This window comes from Chrysochloris asiatica, unplaced genomic scaffold (genome assembly GCF_000296735.1).
Source record: "Chrysochloris asiatica unplaced genomic scaffold, ChrAsi1.0 scaffold00279, whole genome shotgun sequence".
NCBI lineage: Eukaryota > Metazoa > Chordata > Mammalia > Afrosoricida > Chrysochloridae > Chrysochloris > Chrysochloris asiatica.
The window spans coordinates 3,223,690-3,238,974 of NW_006408797.1; the positions used below are offsets into that span (position 1 = coordinate 3,223,690).

Below are 15,285 nucleotides of genomic sequence, written 5' to 3' on the forward strand. Positions count from 1 at the left end.
AGCTTTGTGACCTTGAGTACATCTCTTATGCTTCTCTTCTTTGCTTTGTGTTACTAGTGTCTATTTTATAAAGTTGATACAAAGTGATGCTTGTGACTCATTTACATGTCATGGAGTTAATTTAATGACCATAACTAATTGTGGAAGGCATTAAAGACATACCTTGCTGTTTTGTATATTGCCAAAGTTAAGGTTTGATCAAAATTGTTCCCAATTCTGGGAGGACTCAGAGAGGATGCCAACTACTAAGGGGTTAAATTGCCTGTGGCCCTATTTTTGGGCAGTATAGGCAGAGATCATGGGAGAAATACCCATCTGACCAATAAACTTCTTCCTGAAGGCTGCATTTCCTGATTGCCCAGCCACCTGCTATAAAAGTCACCACACAATTGCTTCAGCAATTCACCAGGCTCCACTTCTGTAGGACCATCTCTGGGCCAGACCCAGACCCAGAAGGTAAGGAAAGTGATATTGGGCTATAAGACTGAGAGAAGCTGAAACAAGGGAGGGCATTCAGGGCCAGCTCAGCCCCAGTACCAGCAGGAGTCCTGGGATTTTCTTGTGGCTCTTCATCCCTTGGCATTGTTGTATGGTGTAGCATGCTTACGAGAGGGAAGGCTGAAGAAATAAGAGGTCATGGGCTTGGGTACATGGTGTGTTAGTTGTCTCTCTGTGTGCTCTGATTTTCTTTTGTGTAAGGTAAGAGCAATTGTGGTAAGAAATTCCCAGACTATTAAAAAGATGAAATGAATGAGTGGAAGGAATTTAATTACCATGTGAGATGTTAGTTATCTAACGCTGCTATAACAGAAATAGTACATATGGATGGCTTTAATAGACAGACATTTCTTGTCATACATTTTAGGAGTCTAGAAGTCCAAATTCAGGGTACTGACTGTAGGAGAAAATTTTCTTTCACTATCAGCTCTAGAGGAAGGTCCTTGGCTATTCTGAGCTTCTGCTTCCTGGGCAATCTTCATGTGGCTTGGTCTCTCTCTTCTCTCAACTCTGTTACCTTTGCTCGCTTGTATTGTTGTTAAGTGCCATCTTGTCACTTCTGATGTATACCAACCCTCTATGGTGCTTCCAAGGAGAGGCTGGTGAGTTTAAACTGCCAACCTGTGGTTCAAACCAGCCCTGAGGTGGAGTGCTTATCCTATGGCACCACATCAATATCTCTTTTAAATCTCAAAAAGCTTGATTCAGGACATAGGACACTATTCTATCTTATTACCATAAAAACAATAACCCATTCCCAAATGGGATTTTAACCATAGACATTGTTGTTGTGTGCTGTAGAGTAGGTTTAGACTCATAGAGACACTGTATATGGTTTCCACGAGCAGTTGGTGGGGTTGAACCACTGACCATGTGGTTAGCAGTCCAGTGCTTATCCTAAAGCCCCACAGGCATAGAGACTTGTTATTGTTGTTGTTAAGTGCCGTAGAGTTGGTTCCAACCCATAGTGACCCTGTGTAGCATTTCTGAGGAGCCGCTGGTGAACTTGAACAACCGACCTTGCAGTTCAAACAGACTGCAATCTAGTGCATTAACCCACAGCACCACATACATTAGTTTGGGAGACACAATTCAATCCATAACAAGAACTCCTTGTTCTAAACCATACCATTCCCTCTTCAAAGAGGCAGTGTCTACAGAGCAGTGATTAGGAGCCCTGGATACTGCTGCTGGATCACTTCCAGTCTCTGCCTCTCTTGCTGTGTGTCCCTGAACAAGTTCCTGATCTCTCTGTGCCTTTTCTATTTACCTCTGAAAAATTATTATAAAAATCAGGTCTATTAATGTTCTTGTGATCTCGTATCCTTTTTTTTTTTACTTCCTTTCCTTTGTATCAACAAATAAAGCTTGATAAGCATTGCACAGTAGGCCTGACTATTGAAAATTTTCACTGCTATAAACTTTTCTGCTCCTGGAGGGGTGACCTGGCCCATGAAGGATGCAGAGCACATCTACTATAAGCTCCAAAAAGACATATTTTATTTTTCTTCTTATATCTTTAAAGGGTAGGGCCATTTCGACAACAGGTGGGACCGCTTCTCCTGATTGAACGGTTACTCTTTTGTTACAAGATCTGTAACTCAACCTGGGGTCCCAGTGCAGTGCTGTGTGTGTGTTTTACTTCACTGTGTGTGTGCGGTGCAGTGTAGTGATATGTATTGTGGTGGTATTTGTGTGTAGTGTGTGTGTGTGTATTGGGGTGATGGTGTGTGAGTGTGTGTGGTGAGATATGTTGTGTGATAAGGTGTGTGTATGTGTGGTATAGTGTTTGTGGCATGGTAAATTATGTGGGGGGTGTGTGTAGCATGATTTGTGTGTAATGATGAGGTGTGCTGCGGTGTGCTGTGCTGTGGTGATGATGTGTGTGTATTATGTGTGTTGTAAGGTGGGTGTGTTGGGGTACATGTATGTGTGTGGTGTGCTATGTACATATGTGATATGGCATGGTATGGTGAGGCGGGGAAAGGGACTGCAGGCCTTAGGTGAATTCTGCCTTAATTAATTAATACAGTTACAATTATGCAGCTTTAGAGCTGGAAGGACCAGGCTTACCTTCTAATTTTGGTATTACAAGCTGAGTGACTTGGGCAGCTTTCATTATCTCGCTAAGCTTTAGTTTAGTCTTCTTCATAGAAACTCTGTCCAAAAGAACTTTCCACAGTGGTGAAAACATTCCTTATTTTCACAGGCCAGTACAATAGCTACTAGCCACAGATGGCTACTGAGCATTTGCAATGTGGCTGGCACCACTGTGGAACACAATTTTGAATTTGATTTTACTTCAACCAATTTAAATTTGGACTCCTGGTGTGGCACTGTAGGATAAGTACTGAATTGTGAACCACAAGGTTGGCAGTTCAAATCCACCAACTGCTCCTTGGAAACCCTATACAGGGTTGCTATGAGTTGGAATGGACTCAACGGCATGTAACAACAACAATAATTTAAATTTAAATAGCTACATGTTTCTCATGGCTGGGAAGATTAAAGGAGATAATGATTTGGAATGATTGTTATTTTTGTTGTGAAGTGCCAGTCGAGTTGGTTCCGACCCATAGCGACCCTGTATAGGGTTTCTGAGGAGCAGTTCAAACGGCTTTGCAGTCTGGTGCATTAACCCACAGCACTACACCATGACTCCTAGGAATGATTTGGTGGTTGGTGGCTATGTGCGGTGGTCGGTTCTGACTCATAGCGACCCTGCACAGGGTTTCCGAGGCTGTACATCTTTACGAGTGTAGAAAGGCTCATCTTTCTCCCACGGAACAGCTGGTAGTTTCGAATTGCTGACCCTGAAGTTAGCAGCCCGATTTGTAACCACTACACTACCAGAACTCCTTTAGGAGTGATTAGGAAGGACTAATTGTAGAGCCATAAATGTATCCTGCTTTGATACATGGGCAAGTTGAAATTCAGGAGCTCTGACTTAGGATCCTAATAATTATACAGAAACCTTATTGTTGTTTTTAAGTTACCGTGGAATCAAATAAACTCATAAAGACCCCATTTGTATAAAATAGAACTTCTCCACAGGATTTTCAAGACTATATAGAGAAGTCCTGCTATGGTGCTGTGAGATAAGCAATGAATTCGAACCATAAGGTCAATAGTTCAAGCCCATCAGCCACTTCTCAGAAACTCTATATGGGGTCTCTGTGAGTCAGAACCAACTGGATGGCACTTAACAACAACAGCAATCTTTATAAAAATGAGCACCAGGTGTGTTTCCCAAGGCCCCTGTGGGTGGGTTCAAACTGCCTATCTTTTGATGAGTACTCTGCCATTTGTACCAATTAAACCTTTGCAGTCATCTAAATTCTAACTTGGACAATTTTCAGACAAGCAATTTTCAAGGACAGACAGGGAAAGGACACAGCATGGAATGGTGGTTAGGATCTGGGTCAGACCCCTGCTATAACACATCTCAGTAGTGAGACCTTGACATTGGTGTGATACTTAACCTTTTTGGCTTCAATTTCCTACTCTATAAAGTGATGCTTCATTGTTGTTGTTGTTAGGTGCCATTGAGTTGGTACCGACTCATAGCAACCCTATGCACAACAGAACGAAACACTGCCCTGTCCTAGGTCAACCTTACAACTGATGCCACGCTTGAGCCCATTTATGATGCCACTTTGCCAATCCATCTTGCTGGGGTACTTCCTTTTTTTCTCTGACCCTCCACCCTACCAAACATGATATCCTTCTCTAGTGACTGGTCTCTTCTGACAATATGTCCAAAGTATGAGAGATGAAGTTTGGCCCTCCTGGCCTCCAAGAAGCATTCTGGCTGCACTTCTTCCAACACGGATCTGTTGTTCTTTTGGCAGCCCATGGCACTTTCAGTATTTTCCTCCAACACCATAACTCAAAGGATCAATTCTTCTATGGTTTTCCTTATTCACGGTTCAGCTTTCGCATGCATATGAGGTTATTGAAAATACCATGGTTTGGATCAGGTGCACCTTAGTCTTCACAGGATCAATGAATTACATAAATTATTTCATTTGAAATGCTCACTATAGAATAAATGCTCTGTCAGTATCAGCCTTTGTGAGAGACTCCTAAATCCGTAATTTGAATACAATTAGATACAAGCTAGAGAATGGGCATCTTGTTCTGGGGGAGAAGATGATGAAAAAGAACTCAATCCTGCTCTATATTTTTGGATGAGATCCCTGATGGGTTAGCCTGCCCATTTTATACAGGAAGTGGCTCCACAGGAAATGCTGCTGGGCTGCGTTGTATATCTATGTAGGCTGCTAACCTCAAGGTTGGCAGTTCGAAACTACCAGCTGTTCCGTGGGAGAAAGAAGAGGCTTTCTGCTCCTGTAAAGATTTATAGCCTTGGAAACTCTGTGCAGTGTCACTATGAGTCGGAACCGACTCCATTGTACTTAACAACAACAACAACATAGTTGCTTCTACAAGCATTGTTGTCAAGTGCCATTGAGTCGGTTCTGACTCATAGCGACCTTGTATAGGGTTTCTGAGGAGTGGCTGGTGTGTTTGAACTGTCGCCCTTGTAATTCAAACTGACCTTATATAGTGGTCCAGTGCTTATCCTACAGTGCCATGCCAGGCATTAGGGATTAGAAAACTTGGATGATAAGAGGCCACAACTGGGCATTGGTGGCTCAGTGTTAGAACTCTACCCTTCTATGAGAAGGACCCAAGTTCAATTCCTGATTTATGAGTAGCCACCACCTGTGGTCAGTGGAAGCTTTCATGTTGCTATTATGCTGAACAGGTTTCAGCAGAGCTTCTAGACTAAAAGATGGACTAGAAAGAAAGAACTGATGGTGGTTCACTTCTGAAAAGCAATCAGTGAAAATTTATGGATTCTAATTTGCAACTGATCATGTGCTCCATAACTGAGGATTCTGAACTTCTGTCACAAGTACTAACTGAGCACTGGGTTTGTTGCAGGGTGATTAACATGATTTGGTGATAGCAAGACTCAGAAGCTGCCTTCTTTGTGTCTTTTTAGGCTTGAGGCTCTGTTACCATAATCCTAAAGAGAAACCATCACTGCTACCATGAAGAGAATTCTTATTGCTGGTATCATTGCTGTGCTCACCATTGTGACTGTAGGTGAGATGAGTCATATGGTCCCATTATGGGGCCCTTATTCATCTTTCCCAAGTCACCTCACCTCTCACATCAGGATGTGGTCACTGGAGAATGTGAGACCCCTCTGTGTGCACTATCCCTCAGGGGAGCTCTCTGAGGGTCAAGGTTGAGTCTCCCCACAGGGAATGCTGGTCCAGGAAGTGACAGGAAAGGTGGACAATGGGCAGAAACTAATGGGGGTGGCTCCATTAGTTTGGGGAGTCCTTAGAGAGCAGGGGCACCATCCTGTCTATCTCTACTCTAGAGGTGGGTTGCAGTAACTTTCATAGAGAATATTCTATAAATACCTATTGCATGTTGACTGATGCTTGACATTTTATCTCCCTAGAATCTCTGAACTGTACGCAGTGCAATTCATTGAACAACACTTGTAACAGTTCTACTGCCTCTCAATGTTCCAATGACACCAACTCCAGCTGTACCAGCTCCATGGTGAACTCCACTCTAGGTTAGTCCGGGATACTAATCACTTCCACGCCGGGGACTTGCACTGGGCAGGGAGTGGATTAGGTGGCCAAGGAAGAAAGGAAGGTGGAGGTCAAGCCAGGGCTGTGCACAGAGGAAGCCACTGGGGTGTATTCATAGGAGAAGCAGCACATTATAAGCAAGACATGGAGGTGTTAGATATGGAATACAAGGATAGGAAATCTGGCCAGCATACAAGTCCTCTGCCTTCTTGGAAAATGCTGGTCCAGATCAAAACCTTATTCTAGATAGACATTATTGGGTATGAGAAGCAGGGTGACTCTTAAATTATAAAGCAGGCAGGTTTCTTTGGATGTTTGCATCCCTCCATTTTTCTGCTCCATTATTTTCTGCCTTGGTGTTTCTTTCTGTTCCAGATCAAACATGACTTCAGTCAAAATGCTCTCATAGATATTTTCTTGGCAGGATTGTAATCTCTCAGAGCACTTAGATTTCAACTTTTTATTAGGTATATTTTCAAATACACACAAAAGCAAAAAAGATTATAATGAACTGCCATATAACCATCCATGTTAACAATTATCAGCATTTTGCTTTTATACTAGTTTTTTTTTTTGTCTTAATATGAATGTAAGTTTAAAAATATTGCTACTATGGTTCTAGTTCGTATGTGCATGGGTTTATTCCAAACAAAACATACTTAAACATGTCTCTGTGATCAATGGACGGCTGCATACAAATTCTCTCAGTAAAACACCTGTCTTCATCTCATTGTTTTTGTTCAGCACCACTGAGTTGGCTCAGACTTACAGTGACCCTGTATAGGGTTTCCAAGAAGCGGCTGATGAATTTGAACTGCAGACTTTTCAGTTCAAACTGACCTAGTTGTCCAGTGCATTATCCCATAGCACCACGCACAAAAAGTGCTCAATCTAAACAGTGGCCAGTTAAATTCAGGCAGAGAGGTCAGTTCAGAAGGTTATGACTTTTGGGGACTTTGAAGGGAGTAATCATGATATATTTTCTCAAAGAATACAGGATGATCAAGGGGACTTATTAGGAAGATATTTTAAGAAAACTGAAAACTGCATAGGTGAGAAAACGATCAGGAAAGCTGTGCCAAGGAATTTTTTCCCCCTTCATCATGACAATGCACCTGCTCATTCTTTGAGGGTAGCTAGGGCTGTCCTGTGAGAATTCCCTTGGGAAATCTTACACCTCCCCACCCCTTCCCACACACAACGCTGATCTTGACCTTTTAGACTTCTTTTTGTAATCCAAACTTAAAGAACATTTAAAAAGAATACAATGTGAGTTCCTTGAAGCTAAAGCTACTGTGTTGACAGGACATCAGTGGATGAGCACAGAATTCTTTGTAAAAGAGTTAGAGAGATGGAAATGTTGCCTTCAGAAATGTCTAGACCTAGATGGATGATATGTTGAGATAGCTTCAGATTTTGATTTTTTTATAGCAATACTTTTTGACTTACCCTCATGTTTAAAGCAAATCTAGACACCATGTCATTTTCCCCATAAATACCTAAATATTCATATCTGATAGGTCTTTCTCCTTTGTTGTTGTTTTTTTCTTTTAAAATAACCATCATGCGCTCACACACCTAAACATTTAACTGTAATTCTTTAATTTCTTCTACTTACTCAATCTTAAAAATACCTCATTTGTCTCAAAGATGGTTTTACAGATGTGATGTTAGAATTAGGATCCAAACAAAAGGTTCCCATTGTATTTCACCATTAAATCTGTTGTTATATTTTATAACATCTCTCATGCCTTTTTTGGTCAATGTCATTGATTTATTGGAGAAACTGGACCATTGTTTTGTAGTTATCCTGTATTCTGACTTTGGTAGATTGTTTTCTTGTAGTGGTATTTAACATATTTCTGTTTTCTTTATGAACTAGATTAGCACTTTCCAGTAGAACTTTCTTCAATGATGACAATGTCTCTGTCAGCATTGTCCAATATGGTAGCTACCAGCCACTGTTGGCCGTAGAGCCATTAAATTATGTTGTCTGACTGAGGAATTGAATTTTAAATTTTGCTTAATTTTAATTTATTTAGATTTAAAATTTAACATCCACACATAAGTAGTATTTACAATATTGGACAGAGACTTGGCTAAACTCAGATAGGGACTTATTACAAGTGGTGCTGGGGATGTCACATTGTACGTAAAGCCCATCGTATCTAGTTAATACTGAGACTGACTAGTGGTTCAGGAGTGTCAACTTGATCTACCCATCAGCCTTTAACCTAGAGTTTAACATGAATACCTGATCATTTCCTCCTGGACCTAGGAACTAACTGATGGCGAAAGACTTTTCTTTTTTGTAGGAAACCCTGTCCAGTGTCTCCAAAATCACATTAAACTGAAGTTGCTTTACTTGCCTTTGCCTGAAAGAGTTTCTTCTCAGGGTTTCAGTCACCTTTACTGGGACTGACAGTCAGTGTTTGACTTTGTGTAGGAGGAAACATCACTTTGTACGAGGATAAGTCCTGCTCTGCAGAGGAGTGCAGTGAGGAGGAGAAAGTGATTGCAGCCTTCACTGTCCATGTGTCTGATGGAATGTACTTTCAGTTTGCGAGCCAATGTTGCCGAGGAGATGACTGCAACACCAAAAATGCCTCTGGTGGGTGCTGTGAGTGCTACCAGCCTTCCTTCCCTGTATCCTCCCAGCTCCTTTCTCACCTGTGCTCCTCACCTTTGGGTGGATATTACATATCCAGGCACTTAAGTGCATATCTGGATAGCATGCTACTTGACTTAAACACTAATTATTTGAGAAAAAAAATGGGGCAAACAGCACTGCTGCTATGTTTCCTCCCTTTCTCAGTAGACTAAATTGATAAACACTCCAAGTTGCATAAGTATTTTCTGGAAGGCATATTAGACGTTCATCAGTAGTTCTCAAACTTTTTGATCTCAAGACCAGTTTACAGTCTTAATCTTAATGACTGAGAAGCCCAAAGCACTTTTGTTTATATGGGCTCTATTTCTTGGTAATTAGTTTATTATAAATTAAATCTAAGAAATTTAAAGACATTTATTGCTAATAGCAACAAAAATAAATCTGTTACGTTACCTTTAATAACATGTTGCATGAAAATAGTTTTGCAAACAAAAACAAATTAATGAGAAAGTGTTATTAGTATATATTTCTCTAGTCTCTCTAATTTCTGAATTAATATAAGTCAACAGATTCTCATATTTGCTTCTGCATTTAGTCATATGTTGCATAGCTCTGGAAAATGCCACTGTACACCCATGAAAGAATGAGAGTTAAAAATGAAAATAATGTCTTAGTATTATTATGAAAATAGTTTTAACCTGTTGACCTCTATAAGAGTCTTAAGGATCCCTAGGGCTTTCTGGACCACAATTTGAGAACTGCTGCTCTTTTGAAGAGGAAAAACCAAACTAAAAAGACAAAGTTAATTGGCTGTGGTTGTATAGCACAATTAGTTAAAACCAGAGCTGAGATGCAATGTAAATTTTTTTCTACTAGTCCCAATGTTCACAAAAGTCTGTGTTCAACTACTCAGAACAAGATTTAGTGTACACATACACGTTGACTAATGTTGACCTGAACTACTGATTGTTTTTAACTAGAAACCTTAGCTATGATTTTTTTAACCTGTACCCTGACACACTTTTCACTGTTGTCAGGTATGTACTACTTAATTCACCTGAGAGATTGGATTGTCTTTAAGGGAAGGTACATGGGTTATGAGCAGGTGATGGATAACTGGTGTCTTCAGACAAGATCTAAGTTTTCAAGGATGAAATTAGAAGCCACCTTCAAAATGATAAATTTCTATTATCAAATACTTTTTAAGGTAATGAGTTGCTGGGCCTGAGAATTCAGGACCATAGTCTCAGGGGATGCCCTCATCAACTGGCATAATGTAGTCCACAAAGACAATGTGCTACATCCTACTTTGGTGAGTAGTGTATGAGATCTTAAAAGCTCATGAGTGACTGACCTTCTAAAGTGCAAATATTGGTCTCTCTATGTGTGAAAGAAATAAGAGTGATGAAAATTGAAGATGCTTGGAATCAGTTAATCCAATGAACCAAGCAAGCAGGTAAACATTAGTAACTGTGACTCAGAGACCAGAAGAACTAGATGGTGTTTGGCTACCACTAGCAATCGTACTGGTCTCAGGAACCTGAGACTATGACCATTGACCTCTCTTCTGATCTGGAATGGAACTCACCTTTGTGGCCCAATTTTCAGCCAAGCAGTAGATGGATATATAGTGGGGACAACAATGCCAGTAAGGTATGTTCACCATGGAATGGTCAATCATTCAAGATCAAAAGGACAACATTTACCTGAGGACAAAGTTCAGAAGGGATGGGAAAGAGGGTGGAATGGAAATAGGAACCAAAGGAAGGAAGCAGGATAACTGTTGTTGCATGGATGTGATTGCAATCCTTGAGATGAACCGAAGTCTAATGATTTGTTGAATGTAAAACTGATGATCTTGTCTGTAAGTCTTTACTCAACTCACAATAAAGAGTTAAAAACATTTTAAAAAAGCAATGAGAAACTATACCACTGTTACATTTTTAGAACCTCTCTGGCCAGCTTCTTTACTTCCCTCCCCTCTCACCTTCCATAGAAGTACCATGTTTCAAGTAATGATTCTTGGTCTACCTAGCCCCTTCACTGGAAGATGAGCTCGGTAATACGGTGTGCCCTGCTTGTTATGGATCTAATGAAACTTCCTGTTCTGTGAAACAACGGAAATGTTACAAAGAAGAACGGTGTGTGGACATAGTTGCAAACTTTAGTAATGGTATGTCTTGAAGTTCCCATTCCTTTATAGAAGTCCAGTTGGAAACATGTCAAACCTTGGTTCATAAGTTCTGGGTTATTAGAGAAGAACAAAGATAGCAGGGCAAGGGCATAATGGTTAGAGCTTTTGAGACTGGGTGGCTGTTAATGTGGTCATGAGATGGTTGCTCTTTCTGCCTTCTTAGTTCACAGCAGTTTCTTCTCTTTAACCCCTATCCTCCTACATCCTCTAATCATACCTGGGCATTACTACGCACTATTCAGATCCCTCCTGGTACTTAATTCCGTTAGGTTTGGTGTGTGGGATTTTACTTCCTTTTATACCTGTATTTTCCTTGTCTACTTATCACTGGGGAGTCCTGGTATAGCACTGTAGGATAAGCACTGGACTGCTAACTGCAAGGTTGGTGGTTCACACCCACCTCAGAAACCCTATTTAGGGTCACTATGAATTGGAATTGGCTTGATAGCACTTAACAACAACACAACAACAACCTGTCATTGGAGAGTGTAGATTTATAGCAACTTCGGTCACCTGGATAAAGAATCAAATTGGGATTTAATAACCAACTAATGATACTTTTAAGGAGCTCTGGTAGCGTAGAATTGGGCTGCGAACCTCGGGGTCAGCAGTTTAAAACTACCAGCTGTTCCACAGGAGAAAGATGAGGCTTTCTGCTCCCTTAAAAGATTTACAGCCTTGGAAACCCAGTACAGGGTTACTATGAGTCGGAACCGACTCCAAGGCTGCCAACCTCAAGGTCAGCAGTTTGAAACTACCAGCGGTTCCATAGGAGAAAGATGAGGTGTACTGCTCCTGTAAAGATTTACAGCCTTGGAAACCCTATGCGGGGTCACTATGAGTCGGAGCCGACTCTATGGTACTTAACAACAACAATTTTCCTCAAAAGTAATTTGGTATTGGCATAAAATACACATTTCTACCATTTGCCTGATTGTTAAACAATAATACATTTATTAGTTACAATAAAGCAAAACACAAAATAATTGCCATTGAGTTGACTCTGACTCATGGTAACTTCGCATGTGCCAGAGTAGAACAGTGAGCCATAGGATTTTCAACAGCAAATATTTCAGAAAGATCACCAGTTAATTGCTGTTAAAGAATTAATTGCTGATAAATCCTAGAGGCTCAATACGAGACTTTTATTTCTTGCTTGTTCAGCAGTTTTTTGCAGAGTCTAGGGGTCTGGCCTATTTCCATCTAGCCCCACTTGCCTAGGACTTTTGTTGTTGTTGTTGTTGTTGTTCTTGTGTGCTGCTGAGTCAGTTCTGACTCATAGTGAACCTGTACAGGGCTTCCGAAGAGTGGTTATTAAATTTGAACTGTCGACTTTGCAGTCAGCAGTCCAGTGCTTATCCTACGGCACCACACCAGGACTCCTAGGACTTCATAGGTCTGTGCTTTATCTTTGCATCTCAATGGCAGGTGGGAAAAAGAGGGAGTGGAGGAAGGTATGAAGGGTTTTATGGATCAGACCTGGACATGAATGCCTCACTTCCTTCCACATTCCATTGTGGGACCCAATCAAATGGCCATTTGGACTGCAAGAGATACTAGGCAATGTGGCTAGCCTGGCCCAGAAGGAAAGGAAAAGGCATTTGAAATTGAAATGAACAACCTACCAATCTCTGTTACCAGCAGTACTAACATCCAGGGTCAATTTGATTTTTGTGTGTGTGTTAAATGTCAGTTATAGTATTAGAAATCAATGCTTAATTATAATCTCTGATTTCTTCGTGAGATTCTCAAGCACCATGGGGATTATCCAGAATTTCCCAGCCCCCCCCTTTTTTTGCTTCAAATATCTTTGGAATGGCCACATTGATCTGATTTTTAATTAGAAAGTTTTGTCTCATAACAACAGCATCTGAAGGATGTATTCTTTCTGCTTAGGTGTCTTCTGCTTCAATGGATATACTTTCCACATCTCTCCACATCTCCCACCAAGGCTATATATAAGCTGGAAACCAGACATACCAAAGCCATCTTAAATATAGTTTTTGCTTGTTTGATTTTATCCAAAAATCACTTTTTTTTTTAACTTGACAAACATGCCAAGCAACATTTAACTCTAAGTCTACCTCTAGCCCTGACATTTGCTATATAGTTGCAATGAGTTCTTTTCTTCACTGGAATTGAGAGGTTTCTTCCCACTTCTCAGAGCAAGTTTAGAACCAAGTAGACTTGAACTCAAATCACAGCACTGCCTCTCACAGTTTGGCCTGCTATTTACCTCTGTGAGCCAGCTCCTTCCCTATTTTTGCCTGTCTGAGTTCTAGAGGGCACAGAATCAGTGCTCCCTAAAAGGCCACTGCTAGCAGACTGTTCCTTGGAAATCAGGATGGCCAGGCTTCATCTCTCATCCTTTGGACATATTCTCAGGAGGGACCACTCCCTGGAGAAGGATATCATGTTTGGTAAAGTGGAGGGTTGTAGAAGACTAGAAAGACAAAAAGATGGATTAACGCTGTGGTAGCAGCAATGGGACCAAGCATAGTAACAATTGTGAGGTTGGCGCAGAACTGGACAGTGTTTCGTTGTGTTGTTCATAGGGTCGCTATGAGTCTGTATCAACTTGATGGCACCTAGCAACAACAACAACAACAAGCACAACCATATTGGGCAATGGTGATTCCCTGCTAGATTCTCACCTTCAATGTGTGAGACCCAGGCTCAGTTCCTGGCCCATAGACCTCATGCACAGCCATCAGCCATCTGTCAGTGAAGGCTTGTGCATTGTTATATGCTGAGTTTCAATGGAGTTTCCAGACTAAGACTGACTTAGAAGAATGGCCTGGTGATATGCTTCCAAAACCAGCCAATAACAACCTTATGGATCACAGTATGGGGACGACAGTGGATCAAGTCATACCCGGGGTTGTCATAAGTTTGGAACCAACTCTAGTGACAGCTAACGACAATAGCATAACCACATTTGCTTGGCAAATGACCTTGCTCTTTTTCTAGGACCTGCATGTGAACACATCATTAAACACAATTAGGTTTTAGAGTAGACACACTGTGGTCTCCCTGCCTCTCCTCTTGCTGTTTTCCCCTCTTCTCAGAGTGGGAATCTCAAGCTTAGAAAGGAGACGGGACTGAAAGAAGAGCCTGTGAGAATGGAAATCTGAGGGGTGCGATCCAGCTTGCTGACCTTCTGCCCTGACCACACACACTACTGGATTGAAGGCAGAGGTCTGCTGGCTGAGCTTTTTCCTGGCTTTTGACACCTCCAGATAAACAGGAACACAGATCAGGTTTCTTAAGCCTACCTCCATTCCGCATTTGGAAACTTGGGCTATTGACCTGCCTCCTGGAGGGCTATATAGGAATAAGAGTTTTGACCACTGTGTTCTGTGGTTCCACTGGCTATCATTATCATTTGATGCTCCTGGTCTCCTTTCTCCCACCTCATTTCAGGATCAGACCCCTCTTGCAGGCTACAGATGGGTTAAAGAAGTATAGGGTGACTCTGAGTCAGAATCAACTCAGCAGCACATAACAACAACAACATTAATATGAAAGGGGGTAAATAGAGGGGAAGGAGAAATGGAGGGTTGTTGCCAGGAATTCTCACTGTCTCCTCTTCATTCACAGGTATCAACTCTAAAACACTTGTGCTAAAAGGCTGTTCAAATGTCAATGGCTCCACCTGTCAGTTCCTGTCTGCTTCAAACCACGAATTTGGAGGAATCACCTTTCAAAAGTTTGACTGTGTAGACAACTTCACTACCTTAACTCCCACCCCTCCCAAATCCACCCAGACCACCACTCCCAACATGGGCTCTAAAATCTCTCTAACTCCCTTACTCCTTGCCAGTCTCCTCCTGTTTAAGCTACTGCTCTGAGGCCCCTGGATCTCAGCTCCACTTCCCTCTATTACTGTACCTGAAAGGGGTCTGCAGAGGGGCTGCCAAGGACTGGCAGGCTTCCACTGTCTAAACTTTCCAGACAGAAACACAATGAAGAGGTAGGAGAACCAGAAACTTCTGGCTCAAATCCAAATACTTAGAAAGCGAGAAATCTATTCCATTTAATAAGTTTAATAAGTACACTGAGTTTTGAGCTAGTCTTTAAAGATAGAACCACCTATTAAAAAAATATTAAAAGAGTACACAAAATATGGGTCTTTCTTGTTCAGGATTGTTGATGATGCATCAAGAGCAATGCTGTCAAAGAGGACAATAGTTTACACAACTATTACTTTTCCTTTTTAGCTTTTTTTGAGATAATTTTAGATTTACAGAAAAGTTGTAAAAATTGTATAGAGAGTTCTCAAACACCTCTTGCCCCAATTCTAACGTTCACATCTGACATAACTACAATCCAGTTTTTAAAATTTTAATTATATTGGAACT

General features: G+C 41.2%; 1 protein-coding gene across 1 annotated transcript; it reads left to right on the forward strand.

Moving 5' to 3' along the window:
• Nucleotides 1-5,558: 5,558 nt before the first annotated feature.
• Nucleotides 5,559-14,775, forward strand: LYPD8 (LY6/PLAUR domain containing 8). The gene is made up of 5 exons (XM_006874485.1): nucleotides 5,559-5,613; nucleotides 5,981-6,100; nucleotides 8,566-8,730; nucleotides 10,766-10,903; nucleotides 14,525-14,775. Exons 1-5 carry the CDS (start codon nucleotides 5,559-5,561, stop codon nucleotides 14,773-14,775), a joined length of 729 nt encoding a protein of 242 aa, XP_006874547.1.
• The last annotated feature ends 510 nt before the right edge of the window (nucleotides 14,776-15,285 follow it).

Bases quoted from the DNA above. Each gene is read 5' to 3' on its own strand.
- LYPD8 (XM_006874485.1), top strand. From the start codon at position 5,559: ATGAAGAGAATTCTTATTGCTGGTATCATTGCTGTGCTCACCATTGTG. The intron at 5,614-5,980 runs GTGAGATGAGTC...TTATCTCCCTAG, and splicing joins GCTCACCATTGTGACTGTAG to AATCTCTGAACTGTACGCAG. The intron at 8,731-10,765 runs GTGGGTGCTGTG...TGGTCTACCTAG, and splicing joins CAACACCAAAAATGCCTCTG to CCCCTTCACTGGAAGATGAG.